Source organism: Microcaecilia unicolor, chromosome 6 (assembly GCF_901765095.1).
Source record: "Microcaecilia unicolor chromosome 6, aMicUni1.1, whole genome shotgun sequence".
Taxonomy (NCBI): domain Eukaryota; kingdom Metazoa; phylum Chordata; class Amphibia; order Gymnophiona; family Siphonopidae; genus Microcaecilia; species Microcaecilia unicolor.
Window position 1 is genome coordinate 287,556,417 of NC_044036.1, and position 25,613 is coordinate 287,582,029.

General features: G+C 46.4%; 1 protein-coding gene across 3 annotated transcripts in view; it reads left to right on the forward strand.

The window, feature by feature from the left end:
* The window catches only part of RALGDS (ral guanine nucleotide dissociation stimulator), a 122,931-nt gene that overhangs the window by 40,907 nt on the left and 56,411 nt on the right, over positions 1–25,613 (forward strand). Inside the window, exon 1 of one of the 3 annotated variants that reach the window (XM_030207756.1) lies at positions 19,007–19,220. The exons of 1 other annotated variant lie outside the window; for it this stretch is intronic. In XM_030207756.1, coding sequence (XP_030063616.1) covers positions 19,095–19,220 — 126 coding nt within the window. In that variant the 5' untranslated portion in view covers positions 19,007–19,094. Of the gene's footprint in view, positions 1–19,006; positions 19,221–25,613 lie in introns of those variants that run through there. One more of the 3 variants, XM_030207754.1, reaches the window with a different exon arrangement.

The following is a 25,613-nucleotide window of genomic DNA, read 5'->3' on the forward strand; positions in this document are numbered from 1 at the left end:
TTTTCGAAAGAGAAGGGCGCCTATCTTTCGACACAAATCAGGAGATGGGCATCCTTCTCCCAGGGTCGCCCAAATCGGCATTAATCGAAAGCTGATTTTGGGCGCCCTCAACTGCTTTCCGTCGCAGGGACAACCAAAGTTCCCGGGGGCGTATCGGAAGCATAGCGAAGGCGGGACTGGGGCGTGCTTAACACATGGGCGTTCTCGGCCGATAATGGAAAAAAGAAGGGCGCCCCTGACAAGCACTTGGCCGACTTTACTTGGTCCATTTTTTCTTGCGACCAAGCCTCAAAAAGGTGCCCAAACTGACCAGATGACCACCGGAGGGAATTGGGGATGACCTCCCCTTACTCCCTCAGTGGTCACTAACCCCCTCCCACCCTAAAAAAAACTTTTAAAATATTTTTTGCCAGCCTCTATACCAGCCTCAAATGTCATACCCAGCTCCCTGACAGCAGTATGCAGGTCCCTGGAGCAGTTTTAGTGGGTGCAGTGCACTTCAGGCAGGTGGACCCAGGCCTACCCCCACTATCTGTTACACTTCTGGTGGTAAATGTGAGCCCTTCAAAACTCACCAGAGACCCACTGTACCCACATGTAGGTGCCCCCCTTCACCCCTTAGGGCTATGGTAGTGTAGTGTTCAGCGCTGCGTAAATTTGAAATCTCGTTGGTTGTCACATGCCAATCGGCTTCCATATTCCATGCACGTGCTTATGCGGAGTCTTTCCTGCAGAGGAGCGGTCTTAAACCATGCATATAAGCGAATCTTGCACTTATCAGGGGTACGCTAAACTGAAGTTTGTCCCCATAGAAATTGATGGCGCCAAAAACGGGACCGAAGTATGGCATGCAGTTAAACAGAGCATGCGCTTATCCGACGTGCACTTAAATGGAGTGCACTGTACTTCATTGAAGAAGGAGTCATAGGTTGAGAGTGAAAAAGGGGTAGATAGGAGTAATCTAGGGAAATATCTCATTTCTGAAAGGGTGGTGAATGTAGTGGACGAGCTGGAAATGAGGACCATATCTGAATTAAGAAAGCAGGGCCATTCGGAGCTAGAGTTGTGCCCTATGTGACTCATCCACTGGCCCCCATCCCCCGCCCCACTCTGCCAATGAGAGGAGATGGCATGCTGGGCACAATCTTTGTACCTCTCCATATTTGTACCCTATGCAGCAGCACTGCTCACCCAGCCTTTGGTACTGTGCTGCAAGAAAGCATGGGGCAAGCATTGGGGATCTCTAATGGAGAGGAAGGGGCTGTAGAGTTTAGTAATTGGTCTAGATGGACAGACTAGATAGGCTGTATGGTCTTTATCTGCCATCATTGTCTATGTTTCTCTATTCCTTTATCAAATGTTGTGTTACCCCTCTCTTTATGTTTCTTAGTCCTTCCCTCAGCTGGTTTTAGAATTCTAAATCGCATAGCTGCCTCCATGGACAACTTGAGGAACAGCAAGCACTGAGAATCAAACCTATAAATGGCAAGTGACCGACTCACCTGCAAATGCGCAGTAGAGACTTCCCTCTTTGTCCCGCCCCGCGTCAAGACGTGATGACGGGGGGAGGGGGGCGGGACAGAGAGGGAAACTGCGCGGAAGGGGAGGGAGGGAACCACTGATGTCGCTACCGCTCCCCCCCCCAAGGTAGCCGCTACCGCCCCCCCCCCCCCCCCCGGAGTCGCCACCACCCCCCCCCCTTCACCCAGCCCGGGCCCTCTCTTCGTTATTCAACTTACAGCAGCGCCGAAACAGCAGCAAGCAGCTCAGGTTCAGCTCCCGTCGGCCTTCCTTCCCTGCCTTGGGAGCTGGGGAGGGCCTGGGGCCTTGGAACTGGGAGGGAGGGCGGGGGGCCTTGCAGCTGGGAAGGGGGGAGGACTGGGGCCTTGGAACTGGGAGGGAGGGAGGGCGGGCAGGGGGCCTTGCAGCTGGGAAGGGGGGAGGACTGGAGCCTTGGAGCTGGGAGGGAGGGCTGGGGGGCCCTTACAGTTGTGCGGGAATGGGGCCCCTTACAGTTGTGAAGGAGAGCAGGGGGCCTTGGAACTGGGAGGGAGGGAGGGAAGGGGGCCTTGGGAGCTGGGGGGGGAGGGCCTGGGGCCTTGGAACTGGGAGGGAGGGAGGGCAGGGGGCCTTGCAGCTGGGAAGGGGGGAGGACTGGAGCCTTGGAGCTGGGAGGGAGGGACAGATGGGGCCTTGGAGCTGGCAGGGAAGGAGGATGGCAGGGGGCCTTGCAGCTGCAACGGGAGGGGGGCCTTGGGAAAAAAAACATTCCAATACGCGCCCGTTTTAACGGGCTTAACGGCTAGTAAATACATAGGCCGTCACATAAGAGCTTTCTTATAAAATTACCTCCACTATATAAACGTGTGTCTAAAGTGGGGAGGGAAGGGGGTGATGCTAAGTTCATTAAGGAGTGGGTGAAAGGTTGGCTGTTCATGTAGGGCACCAGAGACCCATGCACTGGCCCTGTGGGCTGATTACTGGTCACTGGTGCATGTCTGATTAAAACAGGGACATAGGACAGTCTCTGATAAGTATGTCTCTTTATTGGTACAGCATGTGGGACAGTCCCTTATTATCAAGGACATGAGGTTCTCTGATACCATGCAGTCTGAACTTGCACAATCTCATGGCACAGAGGGAAAGTTTGTAGCAGTAAAGCAGCAGAGATGAGACTGTGCTATTTTTAGTGAAGAAATTAAACCAGCCTAAATAGTTTACGGGTGTTTCATCCACATAACACAGTAGGAGCCTCATTACAAGCATTCTTTTCTTTGGAGAATAGAGAGACCTGTTACTCTCCTTGTGTAAAGTCAGGCAGTGCCATCCAATGGGAATCTTCGGGTGGCATCAGAACTGTAGTTTCAGGATTACTGTCAGATGGAGAGAGTGTTTTTGCCTTTACTATTTTATCCTTCTCTGAGGGAGCACTTACACATCATCGGCCAGCCTGAGCCCAGGGTAACAGGAGTTTAGGATAGTCACATACATACCTGTCTATAAGAACATAAATATCACCATATTGGGTCATATCGATGGTCTATCAACCCCAATATCCTGTTTCCAGCAGTGGCCAATCTAGGTCACAAGTACCTAGTAAGATTCCAAAAGAGTAAAAACAGATTTTATGCTGCTTATTCTAGAAATAAACAGTTGATTTTCACAAGTCCTTCTTAATAATGGTTTATGGGCTTTACTTTTAGGAAATTGTCCAAACCTTTTTTGAACCTTGCTAAGCTAACTGCTTTTACCATATTCTCTGGCAATGAATTCCAAAGCTTGTGTTCACGTTGAGTGAAGAAATATTTTCTCTGATTTGTTATAAATTTATTACCTAGTAGTTTCATTGTGTGCCCCCCCGCCCCAGGTCCTTGTATTTTTGGACTAGATGGTCTAGTTCAAAAGGAGGATCCCTGCCCAGGCCTTTGCACAGAAAGGGTAGTGAATGCATGGTATGGTCTGCCAGTGGGAGTGCTGCAAACAAAACTAGTAACAGAATTCAAGAAAGCCTAAGATGTGCTCAGTAGAATCATCATTCACGAGGAACAGATTTGAGTAGCATTTGCAGTAGAAAGAGAGACAGGAGAGATACGGCAGACCCTTCAGTAGTTATAGAGGGCAGTGCCATCTGCCGTCCAGTAGACCCTGTGGTGGTTATAGGGGGCAATGTCCTGTGCTGTTGCCTAACAGAGAATGGTAGAGAGGTCAAGAGAGACTCCAATCCAGTAACTAGAAATAGAGGGGCAGTGTCCCACAGACACGGTCCAGGTGTAGATTGTTAAATTATCTTTGTGTGTGGATCTAACCTATTCATTTATAGTGTTCCCTTCTTATTGATTTTATATTAATATTTTAATCTTTATAAGTTGCTTAGACTTAAGAAAAGAGGTAAATCAAATGAATGTAATAAACATAAACCATCATCCTTCTTCCCTGCTTTCACACTGATTTGTATTTAATAACTGAGGAGATATTTAATATTTTTACGCTTCTCCTGTGTACCTATAGTTATGAATCAAAATAAATGAGAGATATTTCAAGATATATTTAAATCCAGATAGGGTGTCCATCACATTATTTCCAAAATATGCAAAAATAAGAGACGTCAAATCCAGTAGAACAATAAAAGGAGACCACAGAAGAGGACCGAAAAGGGATGTAATAGAACCAAGAAACTCTTCCGTTCTAGAATTGTCATACTGGGTCAGACCAAAGGTCCATCCAACCCAGTGTCTTGTTTTTAACAGTGGCCAATCCAGATCACAAGTACCTGGCAGAATTCCAAAACTAACAAGCTTCCACGCTGCTTACACTTAAGGATAACAGTGCAAAGACCGTGGGAAGTGGGCTGATAGCTCAAGGGACCAGGACAACAGTCTGGTGTCTAAAATAATTTTATTATTAAAGACTCGACACAGATCTGTGTTTCGGCTACAGGCCTGGCTCAGGAGTCTTGTTAGCTGGGTAAATGAGTAAATCTTCAAAGGATAGTATTCCTTAAGTACTGTAATACAGAGTTGGTCTTAAAAAAGTCCTTTGGTGAGCGTCAGCATAAATGCTGAATTAGTGTATTCTTAATGAAACATTTCCCATAACCGACAGACACATAACACAGGGAGATAATGCTCCATGCAGGTTACTGCCCCATACCTCAGGTCAAGGATTAGTATAAGGTCAATTGTTATTGCAGTGATGCCCAAACCTGTCCTGGGGGAACACCAGCCAATCAGGTTTTCAGGATCTCCACAATGAATATGCATGAGATTAATTTGCATATACTGCCTCCTTGGTATGCAGATCTATCTTATGCATATTCATTGTGGAGATCCTGAAAACCTGGGAATCTCTGGGTTACTGCTACAGTAACCCTACAGTCACCAGAACTCATTAGAGGAGAATCCGATCTGCCACTGGAGGATGGTAGAGCCTGAAACAGACTTGGTCTGATTCAAGCATGCCCAGGTATATTTCTGCAAGGGAAAAGGGAATGGGTCCTGGCTTGTGTGTGCATTGTGATATCTTTTGTATGCACCTCAATTATAGCACTTGTATTATGATGTAACTTTAACTACTATGTTATTATTACTTTGTAATTAAAGGGTAGAGCAAACTGGGAGGGTTTAGCATAATTTAATGCTGTGTCAGTTTAAATCTCTGCAGCCCTGGGTGTTTTTCCTCTGATGAAACACATCGGAAAGAAACAGGCCTTCATAAACTCTTCACCATTGTCAATCGTCATGGGACAGGGCACATTTTTCATGTGTACTTTGCAGGGATATTGATTTTACATTTTATAGAATCTGTTGCAGTTGTAAAAATAAATCTGTTGCAGTTGTAAAAATAGATCCAACCTGATGCCCGGCTATGTACTTGTGAATTAGTGGCAGCAGCCAGGTATGCTCCAGTTTAAAAGTGCTTAGCTGGTGGCATATTGTGTGTGTACTATACTGTTATATACAGAGCTACACCACAGGGTTCAATCATAGAGCATAAAATTTGACTCACCCTCTCTGTCCTATCATTGTGTATAGACTGTCCACACTGTCCTTATCAGTATGATCAGCATATAGACTCTCTAACCCACTGAATACAAGCTCTCTGATCAAAGTGTAGACTCTCTGACCCACACTGAGTCCCTGGCACCAGAGTGTAGACTCTCTGACTTTCCTATGAAAGAAAAGTATTGGCCATCATGGAAGGTACAGTAGCTTTTAGAAACATTAGCCGTATAGTGTGGGCAGATAGACCTTAGAGATAAAGCAGAGATTTCTGTGCTGTTTTGGGACATGGTGTGTATGCCAGCAACATGTTATCCTTCTCAGCGAATCTCTGCCTTCCACCCTATATCTTCAATAGAACCCAGCAGAAATTTCAGACCGGAGGAATGCCACCTCTGTCTAAAATCTCTAAAGGGACAGAACCTCCAGTACCACCCAGCATAATATAGTACAAAGGAAAAGAGTGGTCTCTGCTTCATGTAGAGGATTTGGAAGCATATCAGAATTGTGTTTTTCTTTTTTCCGAAAATCCCTGGTCTTCTTCAGTGAGTTTGACCACAATGCTGTTTTTGTTATTGGGATGAATGTTTATGTTTATTAAAATTCTTGATTATATCGCTTAACCTGATACACACAGACCAAAGTGCTGTACAGTCATAAGCATTCAAAAGAAAGTAGAAAGGAAAGCCATTTGTGGACAGGACAGGCAGAACCTCATATTACCAGACTGTAGTAAAGAGCACATTTTGCTATTACAGAAGATATTAAAACATCCCTACTTTGTCTGTCAGTCTAACATTCATGTCTTACGTTCTGTGATAACTCAGAGACTTTCCACACCCAGTTGTTGCACACCAAAGGTATTGCTAAGGTATTGTGTTTTGAGCAGTGATCTGAATTTCTTTAACACTGGTTCTGATTGGACCAAAGGTGGAAGAGTGTTCCATAGCTTTGGCGCAAGGAAGAAAACACTGAATTGTAGGTTCATAGTGTGCTTTTCTGGGATCTGGTAAAACAAGTCAGTGTGAATCAAGTGATCTGAGAGGGCAAGATGGGTGTAAGGAATGATCAGATTAGCAAGGTAACTGGGTTGGCCAGAATGGTAGGCTGTATGAGCAAGACACAGAATTTTGAACCAGGTTTGATACTAAACAGGCAGCCAATGTAGTCTAATCAAAAGAGGGGAAACAGAGTCATATTTATGCACTCTATATAACAGATGGGTGGCTGAATTTTGCAATGTCTGTAATCATTTTAGTTGAAGTTTACTCACACCTAATTAATTCACAACATCAGGAAAGCATGGACTAGGTGTGTAAAAACAAGGTGTAGTGCCCCTCAGGTGCACGGAGCTGTGTGCTCCCAATGAGTCTGCACAAAGTCAGGCAGCGAGGTGGGTGCTGGGCAGCTGGGGAGTTTTCCCACTGTGCACCGGCACCCCGCTGATTGAGGCAGAGGGAAAGCCGGGGCTATATAACCCCCAGGAAAATCCCAAGCGCCATCTTTTGCTGGCGTTCGGGGAAAGGTTGCATCCCTTCCTCCCTCCCTCCCTAATTGATAGGATTAAGTCTCCAGCCATAATGTCGCAGCTTTGGGCCTGATGTGAGATACGTTCTTGTGCCCCCTTGCTGCGCAGCGGGGGGTTCTAGTTTGCTGCTTGGTGAATTATCACTCTTTCCAATGGCAGTGCACTGGGATTGGCATGTAAAAGTTTGAAAGCTTTTGATTGGCTTGAGTATATTAATTTTAAGTTGAGTTGGATTTAAATAAAGCTGCGGCCAAGTTGTTGCAATGTTTGCAAATTCATGAGTCCTGTTTTCATTTATGTGAATCAATGAGGTTTTAGGCAGGTTTGAGAAGTCACGGCTGCCTACGTTGTGCAGAAAAGTTAAAAAGATTCCAGAGAGAGTGGATTTTACACAAAGCCAGAAAGCTCATCCTAAGAACAAGAGAGATATGTTTGTGGAATGATAATTCAGAATCAAGTATCACCCTGAGGTAACACAAGAATCAACAGTCATGCATTGTCTATTGAGGAGAAACAGCTGTAGGGTGGACTGTGGATGATTTCTTATAATCCAGCACAGTGTGGTAGGGTCCCCCTCCTTGTGCACAGGCAGCTCCTTGTGACTCTGGGCGAGTCACTTAACCCTCCATTGCCCCATGTAAGCCGCATTGAGCCTGCCATGAGTGGGAAAGCGCGGGGTACAAATGTAACAAAAAAATATTTTTTTTTACCTTCCCCCTCAGCTCCCCCCCCCCCCCATATACAATATCTCTCCTTCTCTCCCTAATCCCCCACCCACAGATCGGCAACTCCCACTGCCTCTGAATCCCCTCCCAAGTGTAGTCAGAGGTGGCCTCAGTGATTCATTTTCACTGCCTGCACTGGCCAGGCAGGCTTCCCTCTGCCACCTCCCACCCTTGCTGACATCATTTCCTGTTTCCTTACTGGTGGAACGTGGCAAAGGTAAGACTGCCAGGCTGACGTGAGCAGCAAAAATGAATCACTGTGGCCATCAGGGAGGGGGTTCAGAGATTGGGGGCAGATTCCGGGCCACTGGCAGATGAGAGAGAGAGAGGGGAGTGTGGTGCCACCGCTGGGTAGGCCTGAGTCAAAAATCCCACCTGTATCTACACCACGAATCCAGCCAGAGACTGTTTTCTCAGGGTTCAGAATTAGTTTGTGAAGATCAAGGATGCCACTGCTGTCTGACAACATTGCAATGGAAGCATGATGAGACCTGGACTTGTTTCCTTTTAAGAAACACAAGGATTGTAATCTCAAAGTGTCCAGTTTAAGGGGAAGATGAGAGGGGAATGGGATGGAACACACAGGAAGCAAACTTAGTGCAGCTACTCTGCAGTCAAAAAGCATTACCACAGGAAAACCACACCAAACCCACAGCACACAGCACCAAAATGTGCCAAATCCAGAGTATTACTGTAAGAATAGTGGGCTGTGAGTGTTCTAAACCCACATTTTCCCCCAACAACATGAGTTTCTTGGATAAAAAAAGATACAGTAAAGTCTTGATTATCTGACGTAAGCAGGACTGACCTGTTGTCAGATAAGTGAAAAATTGGATAATACAGAAAACAATGGTGACTCCTCAAACAATGCACAAACAAAGGTTGTAAAAGCAGGGTCCCAGGTCTGAAACAAATTGTCTCAGGTGTGAAACGTCCTAGGCCGGAAAATGGAAAGAGACATGATGATGTCACCGGGAAGCCTGTCAGGTTAGCAAAAGTCAGACAATTGAGACTGTACTGTATAACTTACAATAGCAGTCAATAATGAAACACCAGGCTAGAGACACTGTAATTTAAAAAGGAATCAATTGCATAACAGCTTACATAAGCATTTACATACCAAATAGTTGCACTGAATATTTAAACTGTTAACAGTCCCTTTCCCAGCATCAGATACAGTCCAGTTAAAAAAAGAAACCCAGAGCATTACCAGAGAATGTGTCCACACTTCCTTGGTCCTCCCTGCTGTGCGATTTTAGCAAAGATGTCATAGGGGAGGGTAGGTTAATAGAGGTCTTTGTCTAACCAACCACCCATGAATCTTTGTAAAGCCTGGTGAAACTGTAAGGAACATTCTTCAACCGTGCCACCTGTTCCAGAAATAAATACAGAGTAATGATTGAAACTCAATGCACAAGTGCTGCCAAGGAACCACTTACAAACCCATGGCACTCAGTATGCCCCAGGAAGTCTTGCATTGTTCATTTCCACCCATTAAGAAATGGAAGAGGACAGGAATGGCAGACTCTTCAAGGACTGTCAGGGATCTGCCAAAAATGCTGCTTCTAGATCTTTGATAGATGATGTTGCAGACCCTAATAAAAAACAAAATGCATAGGATAAAAATTCAGATGACATGAAGGGTATGAAACAGTGGCCTAGCTACGTGGGGCCTCAGGGGCCTGGGACCCCCCCCCCCCAAATTTCCTGTGGGCCCTTGAGTTTGCTGGCGGTGGTTCCCAACCCCTGCCAGCTGAAGCGTTATCCAGTGCCAGTCTCCGGTGCCGCCACATTACCTGCCCTGCTCTGTCTTCCCCTCATGAAAGGCTACAGAGGAAATTGGAGGGTCATGGGATAGGAGGAAATGTCCTATTGTGGATTAAAAACTGGTTGAAGGATAGGAAACAGAGAGTGGGGTTAAATGGGCAGTATTCACAATGGAGAAGGGTAGTTAGTGGGGTTCCTCAGGGGTCCGTGCTAGGACCACTGCTTTTTAATATATTTATAAATGATTTAGAGATGGGAGTAACTAGCGAGGTAATTAAATTTGCTGATGACACAAAGTTATTCAAAGTCATTAAATCGCGACAGGATTGTGAAAAATTACAAGAGGACCTTATGAGACTGGGAGACTGGGCGGCTAAATGGCAGATGATGTTTAATGTGAGCAAGTGCAAGGTGATGCATGTGGGAAAAAAGAACCCGAATTATAGCTACGTCATGCAAGGTTCCACGTTAGGAGTTACGGACCAAGAAACGGATCTGGGTGTCGTCGTCGATAACACACTGAAACCTTCTGCTCAGTGTGCTGCTGCGGCTAAGAAAGCAAATAGAATGTTGGGTATTATCAGGAAAGGTATGGAAAACAGGTGTGAGGATGTTATAATGCCGTTGTATCGCTCCATGGTGCGACCGCACCTTGAGTATTGTGTTCAATTCTGGTTGCCGCATCTCAAGAAAGATATAGTAGAATTGGAAAAGGTGCAGCGAAGGGCGACTAAAATGATAGCGGGGATGGGACGACTTCCCTATGAAGAAAGACTAAGGAGGCTAGGGCTATACAGCTTGAAGAAGAGATGGCTAAGGGGAGACATGATAGAGGTATATAAAATAATGAGTGGAGTGGAACAGGTGGATGTGAAGCGTCTGTTCACGCTTTCCAAAAATACTAGGGGGCATGCGATGAAACTACAGTGTAGTAAATTTAAAACAAATCGGAGAAAATTTTTCTTCACCCAACGTGTAATTAAACTCTGGAATTCGTTGCCGGAGAAAGTGGTGAAGGCGGTTAGCTTAGCAGAGTTTAAAAAGGGGTTGGACGGTTTCCTAAAGGACAAGTCCATAAACCGCTACTAAACGGACTTGGAAAACTCCAAAATTCCTGGAATAACATGTATAGAATGTTTGTACGTTTGGGAAGCTTGCCAGGTGCCCTTGGCCTGGATTGGCCGCTGTCGTGGACAGGATGCTGGGCTCGATGGACCCTTGGTCTTTTCCCAGTATGGCTTTACTTATGTACTTATGTACTTATCCGGCACGCTCCTTTTATTGAAACTGAGCATTTTCAAAGGAGCAAGCCAGACGTGAGGGGAAGACAGAGCAGGGCAGGCAATGCGGCGGCGCCGGAGACTGGCGCTGAACAACACTTCAGCCCCCGCCAGCCAAGGTATTTGCTGCGGCAGTGGGTGGGAAGCGGCAGGGCGGCGGTGAGGCAGCGGGGCAGCAGACGAAAATGTGCCCTCCCACCGTGAGGTCTGGCTACGCCCCTGGTATGAAAGAAGAAAGGGGTAGAGAGAAAGAGCAATCCGTCATCAAAGAATTAAGGAGCTCTTTTACTAAGTTGTAGTAAAAAGGGCCCCGCACTAGTGGTGGGGGCAGGGCCGGTCTTAGCAATTGTGGGGCCCTGTGCAGACCAGTTCATTGGGACCCCTCCCCCCCCCACACATCTGCCACCATAAGCCATAATTTATCAGAGTTGAAAGGGAGGTTTAGAGCTCTCAGAACCCCACTTCACCCCCATACCTTGATGTGCATCCAGCATGTTTCAGTAGAGAGTGGCAGACAGCAGCAGCGATTTTCATATCCCATCAACTGCCAAGCTGAGCCTCTTCGCTGCTGCATACCACCCTTGCGGAAGCAGGAATTGACATCAAAAGGGGATGGAACACAGCAGCTCTAGGCTCGGCAGCTGACGGGTTATGAAAATCGCTGCCACTGCCTGATGCTCTCTACTGAAATGTGGAAGCAAATTAAGGTACGGAGCAAGGAGGTGTTCCGAGACAGGACAGATGTGCCAAGAGATGTGGGGCCCATAGGAGCGCGGGGCCCTGTGCAACCGCCCCTGTCACCTCTGCCTAAGACTGGCCCTGGGCGGGGGGCGTTTTTGCCACTGTGGGTAAAAATGGCTGAAAATAGCCATGGCCATGTGAGAGAGAGCACTTACTGTCACCCATTGAGGTGGCGGTAAGGGCTCCCAAGCTAACCTGGTGGTAACCTAGTAGCACACGACGCTGTCTGATTACCACCGGGTAACTGCCACGCTGGAAAGTAGTGTCCTATTGGCCACATTGGGCCAGCAGCAGCTCCATATTGGCACGTGGTAAGCCCGGGTTGGGCTTACTGCCGCTTTGTAAAAGGGCCCCTAAGAGATCTGCAGATGAAGATGGTGTAAAAAATAGTGTCTCGTTTATGTATGAACTGACTGCAGCAAAGTGGCAACCAACTTCTTGTAAAATAGTCTCTCCTCTGCCCTGGGGCACATTTCATGCATCAGTATGCGGTTAGCGTATCTGGGTTTAAAAAAGGTTTGGACAGATTTCCTGGAGGAAAAGTCCATAGTCTGCTATTGAGGCAAACATGGGAAGCAACTGCTTGCCCTGGGATTGTAGTATGGAGTGTTGCCATGATTTGGGTTTCTGCCACTGTAAAACAGGATACTGGGCTAGATGGACCATTGGTCTGACCCAGTATGGCTACTCTTATGGAATATAAGAACACTAGTAAAAAAAAGGCCCGTTTCTGTCAGAAATGAAAGGGGCGCTAGCAAGGTTTTTCTCGGAGTGTATGTTTGAGAGAGCGTGTGTGTGTGTCAGAGAGAGAATGAGAGAGATAGAGTGTGTATGTGTTTGTGTGAGAGACAGAGTGTCTGTGTGTGTGAGACTGTGTGTGTGTGACAGAGAGGTAGAGTGTGATAGACAGAGATTGTGTCAGAAAGAGTATGTGAGAGACAGAGAGTGAGTGTGTGCCCCCACCCCCCCTCTCAGGGCCCCCGCTTTATGGTCTGAGGACCCCCTTCCACCCCACCTCTCTGGTCTCAGGACCCCCCTCACTCCCTCCCTCTCCCTTGCCCCCCCTCCAGCCACCCTTGTCCAGCGACCATCCTCTCCACCTGCCCCCACCCATGTCCAGCGACCCTCCTCTCCCCCTGCCCCCCCTGCAGCCGCCTATGTCCAGCGGCCCTCCTCTCCCCCTGCAGCCACCCATGTCGAGTGACCCTCCTGTCCCCCTGCCCCCCTACAGCCACCCATGCCCAACACCCCTGCTCTCTCCCCTGCCTCCCCTCCAGCCACCCAGGTTGTGTAGCAAATTCTTCAGGGCAGGCAGGAAAGATCCCCGGTTCTGCCTGCCCACTGCTGGCGCTGGCCATCCCCCGCTGCCGGATCGCTGTTCAAAATGGCCGCCAAGACTTCCAATGGCGGACTCGCAAGACGTCTGCTGTAGTCTTGGAGGCCGCCCTTGTAAGTGTCGGCGGCCATTTTGAACAGCGATCCAGCAGCGGGGGAGGGTCAGCGCCAGCGCCAGCAGTGGGCAGGCAGAACCGGGGATCTTTCCTGCCTGCCCCGAAGAATTCGCTACACAACCTGGGTGGCTGGAGGGGAGGCAGGTGAGAGAGCAGGGTCGTTGGACATGGGTGGCTGCAGGGGGGGCAGGGGGAGAGGAGGGTCGCTGGACATGGGTGGCTGCAGGGGGGGCAGGGGGAGAGGAGGGTCGCTGGACATGGGTGGCTGCAGGGGGGGCAGGGGAGAGAGGAGGGTCGCTGGACATGGATCAGCTGTGAGGCATGGAATGTTTTTTTTTTCTTTTTTCGCGGGTTCTGAAATTCACGGCATAATTGCAATGGTGACGTCAGCCTGACTACGGAGCCTAGCTCAGCAACTCCAAAGGAGCCACAGACACAGGCAGCAAGATTAGAACGTTGGAGGTGAGAATTATTATATAGGATACGTCAGTGGTTCCCAACCCTGGTCCTTGAGGCACCCCAGCCAGTCAGATTTTCAGGATACCCATAATGAATAGTCATGAGAAAGATTTGGATGCACTGCCTCCATGGTATGCAAATCTACCTCATGAATATTCAGTGGTGATCCTAGGTTGGCTGCCACCCGGGGCGGATCGCCGCTGCGCACCCTCCTCCCGGGTGCAGTGGCATCCTTCCCCCCCCCCCCAGAGTGCAGCACTACCCCCCCCCCCGGCGCAATGACACCCCCCTCCCCGTCGCATCAAGCCCCCTCCCCCCCCCCCGGGTGCATTCTTGGCTGCTGGAGGGTGCAGAGAGCAGCTGCACGCCTGTCGGCTCCACTGGCTCCCTGCTCCCTCTGCCCCGGAATAGGAAGTAACCTGTTCCGGGGCAGAGGGAGCAGCGAACCAGCAGAGCCGACAGGCACGCAGCTGCTCTCTGCATCCTCCAGCAGCGTACATCCGGGGCAGACCACCGTGCCCTTCCTACGCCACTGTGAATATTCATTGTCGATATACTGAAATCCTGACTGGCCGGAGTGCCTTCAGGACCAGGTTTGGGAACCACTGACATACGTAATGTAATGTAAAGGACAAGAATGCAAAATGATGGCTTGAACTAGCAGCTGTTTTTTCATTTATCAGAGTTGTCTGTTGTGACAGTCAGTTGCTGTTTACTCAGAGAAGATTTGAATAAACATCTCTCTCTGATTCATATGAATTTCCAGAGCAGGAGTCAGTGATGATCTGCTGGGCTTCCCTGACCTCTTCTCATTCCTACCTTTGTGTTATGGGCACCCCAGCCAGTCGGGTTTTCAGGATACCCACAATGAATATTCACGAGAGAGATTTGCATACACTGCCTCCACTGCATTCAGATTTCTCTCATGAATGTCTTAAGACACTTAGAAAGACTGTTTATGGGTTCAAAAATTAGAATTTTTCCTGGTCTTTCTAAGCCAGCGCAGATGAGACGGAGGGCCTTTTTGGCGCTGCGCCCCAGAGTCGAGGCTGTAGGAGCAAGTTTTGTTTTACGTTTTCCTTGTATTTGTAATGTATTGCTAGAGTCTAAACAGTATCAGTTTATGGACCCCAAGCAGCTTAAAGATTTTCTAGATGCAAGAGTCGAAGTGAATGTTGTATGCCCTCCCTGAATAGCAGGCTGGAGTTAGACTTACAGAGGTAGCAATTGTGTTCTCTCTCTTTTTTTCCCCTTTATATTGTATTTCTAAAGTCTTGGATCCAGATTTTCTTTAATTGTGGATGAAAGATCTTTATTCTTTTTCTTTAATAATTTTCTTTTTTCCTGTAAATTTAATGTGGATTGCAATGTCTCATTGTTTTGTGAGATCTTATAAAATTTGAATAAAGGATTTAAAAACAAAAGATTTCTCTCATGAATATTGTAATAACTGTAATCCCAGTAGCAAACCTTCAGGGGTGGTAGGCTCCCTTTAGCAGTCCACAAACAAAGTCCTTCCAGACAACACAGCTTTTAGTTCCAAACAGTTTATTTCCCCTCCTCCACAAAATCTCAGTTCAAGGAGTTAAAGTCCCATTCAGTTTCCAAAATAAAGCAACAAGAAAAAAACTTCCCTTTAAATCCAAGTTCTCCCCCAGTTCAACAGCCTGGGTTTCAGTTTTAAAAGTCTTTCCGCTTGGGTGGTTGCAGAATGGCAGTACACCGCCCACAACACAGCTAATTGACTCCTGTGACCACCCACTGCCTTCAGTCCCTGCAACTCTGCCCCAAAGTACAATTACAGTCCATGTCCACTGGTTCCTCCAAACCTGGTGTGTTGGTCTCTCCAGCCTCCCCTTCCTCCAAACACTCCATTAACTCTGCTTCTCTGCTAGGCTGTTGGTTGGAGACCTCCTCCCCCTCCCAGGTGGAAGGAATCTTGTACTGATTTCTAACCCAAGGGTATTGAGCTTTGTCATCCCTGCTCCCCCTTCTGGCCCTCGCCTGCCATCGCAGCTGCTCTCTCCAGTCCTTTTCCCCCTCCCTTCCACGTGGGGGCCATACCGGGTTTTGGGACCTACCACCCCGATCCCTTCTCTCAGGGCCTTGTGGGGAATGTAGTCTGGCCCCATACCTCCTCCTGAGCTGCTTAGACCCTCCAACCTCCTTACAATATTCATTGTGGATATCCTGAAAACCTGATTGGCTGGGGTGCCTCCAGGACCAGGTTTGGGAACTACTGTGTTATATTATAGATAATTTGTGTCTGCATTAGTTGATCAGAAGATAGGGCGGGTCACCTGAAAAGGTTTGCCCTTTATTTCAGATTATACCCACCTGGCCCCCAAAGGGAACAGTATCATTCTCCTGTCTTCATTTCCAGTCACTCAGTGTCCTTCTAGTCTCCCTTCAATCTCACCTTCTTATGCTGTGAGCAGGGGATCCTCCCAGTTTGCACTACCCTGAACTTTACTCTCTGCTGCTGACTTGAGGGTTGGCAGTTGCACACATGATACAAACCCAAGACTTTCTTTTGTCATGGACTGGTGTTACCCTTGGCTCATCAGGGAAGCAGAGAGAAGGACAGTCAACATCTGAAAATTGTTTAGTAGGACTGATAATTCTGTATCGAGAAAGGATAGCATGTATATAAAACACATTTGTACATGTTTGTGTATTTGATCTCTGGCTGCAGGTGTGTTTTTTTCGATGATTCTCTTTCCTTGTAATTGTATGCATATATTTGTTAAATGTTGATATACTGGTTATTTCTCTATGCACTTGGGTGTCACTGCTTATGCATACATATATATATATACTCTGTAAAATATATAGCAGCCTGATCTGGTGGGCTCCAAGCACTGGAACAGTCTTACAGTGGCGTACCAAGGGGGGGGCGGTCTGCCCCGGGTGCACAGGTAACCTGTTCCGGGGCAGAGGGAGCATGGAAACCAACGACGCTGACCGGCACGTGGCACCCCCCCCCCCCAGCGGCTTGCACCCGGAGGGTTCTTTCGCCGGGGTGGGGGGTGTCCCTTTGCCGGGGGGGGGGTCGTGCTGTACGGGGGTGGCGCTGCACCCGGGGGCGGGGCGCATCGGCGATCCGCCCCGGGTGTCAGCGCCCCTCGGAATGCCACTGCAGTCTTACCCCCCTCCTTTTACAAAACCGGGCTGTAATGCCAACACAGCCCATTTAAAGTGAATGGGTTGTGTTGCCATTACTGCACAGCTTTGTAAAAGGGGGGAGGGGGTTATTGATAAATTCTTTTTATAGGTATGATTTATTTTTTTAGATCCATTTCAGCTCAGTAGGATTTTAGGCCTGATTATGGTATGGATGGCTTAGACAGACAGGAGTTAGGCAAATGTAATGAGTTTTCGTTGTCTCTGATGAACCTCTCAGCATCTTTCCATACTATTGATCGTGCTAGATGTCTGGCTGGATTGGGAATAGGGAATATCGCCTTGCAATGGCTTGGATCCTTTCTGGAGGGTAGATCGCTAAGGGTTGTGCTACAGCACCTTCTCATTCTGCAGCAAGCCTACCTGCTTATGGGCCCCTTTTACAAAGCAGCAGTAAGCCCAATGCAGGCAGCAGCCCGACGGTAGTTCCCATTCCCAGCGCATGTCATAACCGGCACTATAGGAGCCCTTACTGCCACCTTGATGGGTTTTCAGATGCGCGTAGTAGATGCGCTCCAAAGTTGAAATTAGCGCAAGGGCCACGCGGTAACCGGGCGGTAACTTCAATTTGGTGCATGTTTGGCGTGCATAGGCACCCACGCGGCTTAGCAAAAGGGTCCCTTAGTGACTTACCCAGAGTTACAAGTTACTTAGGGTATTTATTTATTTAGATTTTGCTCACACCTTTTTCAGTAGTAGCTCAAGGTGAGTTACATTCAGGTACTCTGGATATTTCTCTGTCCCAGGAGGGCTCACAATCTAAGTTTGTACCTGAGGCAATGGAGAGTTAAGTGACTTGCCCAAGATCACAAGGAGCAGCAGTGGGATTTGAACCGGCCACCTCTGGATTGTATGGTAGGATTCCCTTCTTTCCCCCATGCTTTTTAATATTTATATTAAGCTGTTGGGTAAGTTAATTTGAAAATGTGAAGTGCAAATCATCAGAGTCCACTGGAAAATAGACCTGCAATCCTGCAGCCATGTTTTTTTGAGATGTGATCCTGAGATATGTCTGAAAGTGTTAAATCGGTATCTGGAAGCAGTGTTGTTCCACTTTTATGGAGTTTCCTGCTGGAAGAAACTCCCTAAGTATTATGTGGTTATTAGATGTTGAATCAAGACCTGGGTGTTCTTCCAGATGTTTGCCAGGGATTATCTGACCTAATTGCTTCCTCTGCTTTCTGCTGAAAATTTTCCTAATAAAATGTTAGTAAATATTGTGATCTGCCACAGGTACTTTTTGTGAAAAGGCAGGTTATATATTTTGGGAAAGAAAATGTATTAAAACCTGACACAACTGTGAAGCCCCACAGTCAAGATTGTGGTAGCCTCTGAAAATCTGAATCATTGTAATTCTGTAAGTGACACAGGGGCAAAGAAGGTCTGTTAACATTTTGATCAAGAGAGATGTGACAGGCTGTGGGATTTCCCCTCAGCTGGTGACAAACAAGCAAAGGCTGAATCAGCTGTGCTTTTGACTTAGAATATTTACTGTAAAGGGGTGTCTGAAACTCATCGGTAAAGAGCAATCTCGTGCAATGAAAATACAGTTGGATATCTGTTTTTGAATCTGGATTTTAGATTTGATTATTGAGCGCTTTCTGAGCTATGTTTTTAAAACAGTACCTGTGATCGGACTGTAGCTCACCAATTTGCTCTCAGAAATTCGTGTTATGCCCTTGGCTTGCGTTAGTCCTTCTCTGGCACCTTAAAAAAAAAATCCAGGCAATATGGGGAGGCAGGAGCGAGCCCGGTACGGTTCTAATGTGTATTTGCTGCTTTTGGACTTCCAACCCCCCCTCCCTCCCCCAAATGGCTAGGATTTGTGAGAGTTTCATCGTATTGTAATTTCAGACTTTTCTAGGTGAAAAACCCTGCACCCAGCCCTTGTTACAGTTGACTTAACATTAGATATATGTTATGTAATAACAATCAAAGGTATACAATTATAATAAAAGAATACCGGCATCCATAGGAGCCAACTTATCAAAATGCTCCCTGGACACAGTTTACTCCAATATTAGGGGTGCTGAAGCACCCACAGAGTTAGCTCCTGTCCTATGCGCACATCAATAAACCAGAAACAACCCCTAGCCCAGAAGTGGAGACGGTGTAAAGGCCAGATCCGTCTTTTACCTTTTGCCCCAGAAGTGAAAGTGATGCACTGCTGGTTCATTTGCTCGCCATAGGGACCTGCGAGAACTCCGGATCCCCCCCCCCCCCCTCCCGAGTCCTGCGATCCAGTGCGTGTTTTGGGAAGCCGCCTGGGAGCTGACGTCATGCGTGGGCGGAGCCCCTCTGCTGGGGATCACGCCCCGCCCCTCCTCCTGCTGCTGGTTCAGCAGCCGAGAGTGTAGTGTCATCTGAGCCCGGGATGCGTCTTGCTACCCGGAGAGTATCTGTCGCTGCAGCCGTTGGCCCACCTCTGTCTCCGCCATGAGCAGCCGCACAGCCCGCCGAAGATGTTCGAGAGCTCACGCAGGATGAGGAGTCTTTGGGACGAGGTGAGGCTGGAAGTGGCTGGAGATCTTAGCCCGGTGCTCCTGAGCAGTTTCACCCAGCTGGATCCCGACCTTCCCCCACTGGCGGTAAGAGCCGGAGCGCTGATCACAGAGGGTTTGGGGGGGGGGAGGGGATGAGGTTCGGGTTTGTCGGTGGGGAAGGGGTTTTGCAACTCTTGGGCACTCCTCGGGGCTGTTTCTCTCCCTGCTGTGGACGTGGTAGTTCAACTCTGGACTTAGGACACTAGTGATATGAGTTTGGCGGTTTTAGCGGAACGTGGAGGCGATTGTTTTTGACTTAGATTCTCGAAGAATGCCTTATAGATCATAAAGTTAATATTTTTTCCAAATCTACATAGCGTAAGGGATAAAGTATACTCAAGTGGATTCATTTCCTGAGGAAGCGATGGATAAAATGGGAAGGGGGTTTAGAAGAACCTAAATGAAAAATATCCGTATAGTATCAAGTTAGGTTAGGTTCTGCTGGCACAATGGTGAACCACAACAGGAAAGGTGCAAAGGATACAATGTTGCACGACCAGTATTCAGAATTAGATGCCGGGATGGTGCTCGTTTTGTGGGGCTTTAAAAAGGTCTTGGTGAAACACGGCTGGAATACTATGTTCCAAACAGATGAGGGGGTGAAACTACATCAAAGAGAAACAAGACTCTGGACTGCTTAGCTTGGGGGAGGGGTGTGTTTGAGTGGATCAATGTGTTTACAGATACTTGTTATAACTGTATTGTGTTGGGATCCCTCAGGCCATGTGTTTATGGGGAATAGTTCGGAAAATAGAACAAAACAGGACAAGATAGAGCTAGAAAAAAATGCAATTTGATTTTACAGAAGACGCTTTGCTGTAGGGAATTAATTCTTTGCCTTGTTAGGCTTTATGGACCTCACTGCACGTTTTGCAGAGTATGGTGGTGCTCTCATACATGATTCACTAGTATCAGGTACAGCACACAGCCTAATAAAGGATATTTTTTTTTCTGGCCACTTCTTTGGGTTTTCATTCTGACAATTATAATTGATTCAGTTTGAAACTTATTTTCATTCCAGTTTTACTCTTTATTTTATTTGTACTAAAAGCTCAGTGAATGCTATACTTTGGAATTATTTTCTTTGTCTTTATTCTAGCTTGTGCTCTATATTGAATAAACAATACATTTAGGAGTTGATATTTAGCAGCATGGCGTGAGGCTTAAAGGCAGCGTTTAAACTGATACAATAGGAGCAGCACAGACTGTACATACAGTACGTTTTTTCAGCAGGCCTAGGCTGATTGAATAGAGATGAAAATTGCTGCTTTCCAGATGCTCGGTCTCTTTACTATTTATTTATTTATTGCATTTGTATCCCACATTTTCCCACCTATTTGCAGGCTCAGTGTGGCTTACAGAGTTTTGTTATGACATTGTCATTCCAGGATATCAGATACAATTAGTAATGCACAGAGATTAAGTATGGGAAGAGAAAAAGGAGAGTGTTAGGCAGGAAGGTATAGAAGGTGACCTTTCGTTTTGGCGTGGTAGTTTAGTAAGGCTATAGGTTCTCTTTGTAGGCCTTGTTGAAGAGGTATGTCTTCAGAGATTTGCGAAAGTTAGTTATTTCGTCAGTAGTTTTCAGGGCTGTAGGTAGTGCACTCCACAACTGCGTGCTTATGTAGGAGAAGGTAGTGGCATGCATCAGCTTGTATTTTAGTCCTTTACAGCTTGGGAAGTGCAGATTGAGAAATTTGCGGGATGATCTTATAGCGTTTCTGGGAGGTAGGTCCATGAGGTTTAGCCTGTAGATTGGGGTGTCTGCGTGAATGATTTTGTGTACAATCGTGCAGATCTTGAACGCAATGCGTTCCTTAAGTGGGAGCCAGTGAAGTTTCTCTCTTAGGTGTTTTGCACTTTCATATTTAGTTTTTCCAAATATGAGTCTTGCGGCCGTATTCTGGGCTGTTTGGAGTTTTTTTGATAGTCTGTTCTTTGCAGCCAGCGTACAGTGCGTTGCAGTAATCCAGATGACTTATTACCATTGACTGTACCAGGGTGCGGAAGATGTATCTTTATGGGATGTTGTTGGCCATTTATAGGAATTTTTGGCTTGATACTGTCTGTAGAATGTGTGTCTTTTCACGGATGAGGACTTGTTTTGCTGAACACTAGCGAAGGTATAATTTCTTTGAATATTGGGCCTTAGTATTTCTAGTACTTTGACTGGCGAGTTGGCAGAAAGGCATTGATACCTCCTGGATAGGCTGGTTGGACAATGCCTTTGGAAAAATGGAAGTACTACTTCCTGTCTGGACTGACCACAATCATTGCTGTTGTTTTTATACTTTTTGATTATTGTATTATACCCTGTGTTAGAAGATTAGTAGAACGCTCAACTGAAACTGCCTTAAGCCAGCAAGAGCCTAGCGGACAATATGTGTTATACGAAAGAATGCTTCATAATGTTGCACCTGAACAAGATGAAATTCATGCCGATTTCGAATATCTAAATATTAATGAACAGTAATGTATAATGCATCCATGCAAGATCGTCGTCCCTTGTAACCAAGTGTCAATCAGTACCTTAATAAGACCAAAGGGTTCCACCTACACCTTATTGTCTTGCTACACATTATCCTTTATCTGTTACACATCGTAGCCACCGTACCTCACAAATATAGTACATTAGTGTCTCTCCTGTTTACTATCTACCACCTGGTGCTCATGCAGTTGCCTAGCCGTAACGGGTAAATCAGGACCGAGTCTTTCCCCCTACTACGGGATTCTCAGGCCTGCAACCTAAGACAGCCTCCTAACCTTACTTATGATAAATGTGTTATTTTTATTTATTTATTTATTTACAGCACTTATACCCCACAATTTCCCACCGCTGGCAGGCTCAATGTGGCTTACAACATTTAAGTAACAAATAGGCGACTACAATAAATGGAAAGGGATAAGTGGGGCGGAAAGGTAGAGGTAAAAAAGTAGGGAAGTCCATAAGAGCACTAGAGTAGTCGGAGTCCAGGGGTCATTGAGGCATGACAGGATCTTTAGGGTACGCCTGCCCAGATAAGTAGGTCTTGAGTGACTTTCTGAAAACCAGGTGATCTTGTACCGTTTTTACCGATTTAGGTAATGCATTCCACAAATGGGTACTGACATAGGAAAAGGTGGAAGCATATGTGGTTTTATATTTGAGTCCAGAACACGCAGGGTAATGGAGGTTTAAGTAAGAATGGGCTGTTCTGAGTGAATTTCTTGGGGGCCGATCGACAAGGGCATCCATATACGCTGGGGCTGCACCATAGAGGATCTTTATGAAGAACTTTGCTCTGTAAGATAGAATTTACTAGAATATGCTGACTTTGTACTTCCAATACTAGTCTATGGGAGAAAAAGGTATAAAAGGAGAATCCTGGACCTAGGCAATCAGAGAGTTAATGTCAGAGATTGTGTCCCGGTTGCTCTCTCATATGAGAATTAATTAATTATATTACTTATTCTAATTGTATTCCTGATTGGTAAGTGTAATAAATACTGATTATTCTCATAGTACTATGGCCTTCTGTGTCTTTCTGACTCTTTACCACAATTCCTGGAGTCCTGGACATTCCAGGTTACAGGTAACTAGTACTTTTATACCTGGGATAGGGCAGAGAGATAAACACTTGAGACTGTCTGTAGAATGTGTGCCTTTTCACGGATGAGGACTTGTTTGCTGAACACTAGCGAAGGTATAATTTCTTTGAATATTGGGCCCTAGTATTTCTTTTTGTTGGTTCATGAAGACAGGCAAGAAAAAGATTTTCACCTGAGCTCTGTTTTTGATAGGGTTGTTTTTGTGCAAATTTATTAACGACTAATACTGACGAGAAATACGTTTATTGTATTATCTCACCCTCTAGTTTCAGGGGATCATTTCCCTGACCACATTTCTAGATACCCCTTTAGAAATATGATGCTCCCTAGAGGGCTTCATGTCTGAAGTACTGTTGTATAAATGGTATTGAATCCTGTCTGTGACTCTATCTTTAGCTGTAGATAGGTCCATGGACAAGCCATCGGAGGGCTTATGCCTGAAGTGACAGACAAACCTTATCAAGGGTGTGCGTCTGAAGCGAACCCTCTGATGAATGAATACAAAACTGACTGGCTTTACCTAAGAACTACAAACCCTATCTAGTTAGCCCATTTTTCTCCCCCTGCCTTTATCTTGCGTGCTTTTCCCATTCCTCCTTAAGGGGTCCTTTTACTAAGGTGCACCGACAAATGGCCTGTGTTGGTGTAGACGCGTGTATTGGATGCGTGCAGGTCCAATTTTCAGCACATCTGCAAAAAAAAAAAAAAGGCCTTTTTTGGCCAAAAATGGACATGCATCAAAATAAAAATTGGCGCGCATTCATTTTGGGCCTGAGACCTTATCACCACCCATTGACTTAGCGGTAAAGTCTCACGTGTTAACTGGGTGGTAATCGTCAGCACGCATACACTGCCGATTACTGCCCAGTTAGCGCAGCACACCGGAAAGTTTCCAGCGCGTGTAGTGGATGTACGTAAAAAAATGAAATTGCTGCCCGGGCCACACGGTAGCTGGGCGGTAATTCCAAATTGGCGAGTGTTGGGTGCACGTAGGCCCCTACACGGCTTAGTAAAAGGGACCCTAAATTTGTTGCTAGATGGGTAGAGGATTAGCCTAGTTGCCTAGGAAACTGGGTTTGATTCCCACTGCAGCTCCTTGTGACCCTGGGCAAATCACTTAACCCTCCATTGCCCCAGGTACAAAATAATTACCTGTATGTAATATGTGAACCACTTTGATTGTAACCAGAGAAAGGGTGCTATATCAAGTCCCATCCCACCTATTTATTTATTTAGCTTTTGCTCACACCTTTTTCAGTAGTAGCTCAAGGTGAGTTACATTCAGGTACACTGGATATCTCTGTCCCAGGAGGGCTCATCACAATCTAAGTTTGTACCGGAGGCAATGGAGGGTTAAGTGACTTGCCCAAGATCACAAGGAGCAGCAGTGGGATTTGAACCGGCCACCTCTGGATTGCAAGACCTGTGCTCTAACCACTAGGCCACTCCTCCACCTGATGATGTAGTCATGATGTAGGCAGCTTGTAAGCCTGGAGCCTGTGCTTGCTGTTACTTTTGGTGCCTTCTTCCTGACCAAGATCTCCAGCTGCCAGATGTACTGGCAGGTCTCACTCTCCAGTCAGAAACACGATTAGTGCTTCATCACCTTATCAGTAAATGGAGCATAAAAGCTGTGGAAATGTAAGTGGGGGCAGGAGTAGTGACTCCCTCAAAACACTGAACTAGGCATAAACCCAGCATCTCAGGAAACTGGAAATCAGTTCACTCGCTAACTGAAATAAGATAAATATTCAGAGCTATGTGTCTGTGAGTGTCTGCTGGAATAGCAGAGGGTGCTGCACAACCGGAGTGAGGTACATTGGCAGAGCTATGTGCGAAGGACTCAGTACTGAGTAGGAGGGGTTTCTGTAAGGCAGGTGTACTGGCAGAGCTGTGTATGGAGGTTTCTGTAGGGTAGGAATGAGGTGCACTGCCAGAACTCTGTGTAAGTGTTTCGCTATTGACGTAGGAAGAGCTTCTGAAGGCAGGGGTGAGGTGCATTGGGCAGTTTCAGTACTACAACAAGAAGGTCTGTTTTGGACTGGACTGTGAAGAATTGTTTGAGATGAGTAATAACTGAGCTCAGTCCCTGCTTAGAACTTCAGAGTTTTGTGATTACTTGTACTGTAAACACCACTCAGTGGTTACTGCAAACAAACACATTAACAGATGGCAGTTTTCCTTCCAGTTTCTGGTTCAGAATTGTAGCCACATAAGTGTTTGGAGGATTGGAAATCTTACAGTACAATCAATTTACATGATTGGGAGGGAGGGTGCCGCTGTGTTGTTCACCATCAAACATGTCTCAGCATTAACAATTGACATGTGGCCTTAAAATGAGAAGTTAGCGACAGCTGGTAGAGATAAACCAGTATTTAAAGAAGAACCACTTACTCAGGATAAAACGTGGATCTTTCCACAGCTGTGACACATTTCCTAGGCTTTGGTCCAATTGTTTCTCAATGCAACTCTTTGATGGTTTGTGCCTTTACAGTAAGATTATATTATTGTAGATATCTTACGAACTGTGTAAGTATTTACTCTTGTGTTTTTGTCATGTTTTTATTACTGTTTGTCACTGGTTTGTGCTACCCCTTAGGTTATGTAAACAGCTTTGCTATGTCCCTTGAAATGTGTGAAGTTTTAATAATGTGTAGTATGGTGAATAAGGAATTTTTTTCATGTATCCCTGATTAGAGTACTGTACATGCCAGGTTGTATTTTCTCTGAATTAAGAATGATTATTTCAAGATTCCTCTCCTGTCCAAAGTCAGAAATTGTCTCTCTAGCCTCTTAATATAACTAGTAAATCTCCCTCCAGTGAGCCCAGGATTCCAGCACAGAGTTTCA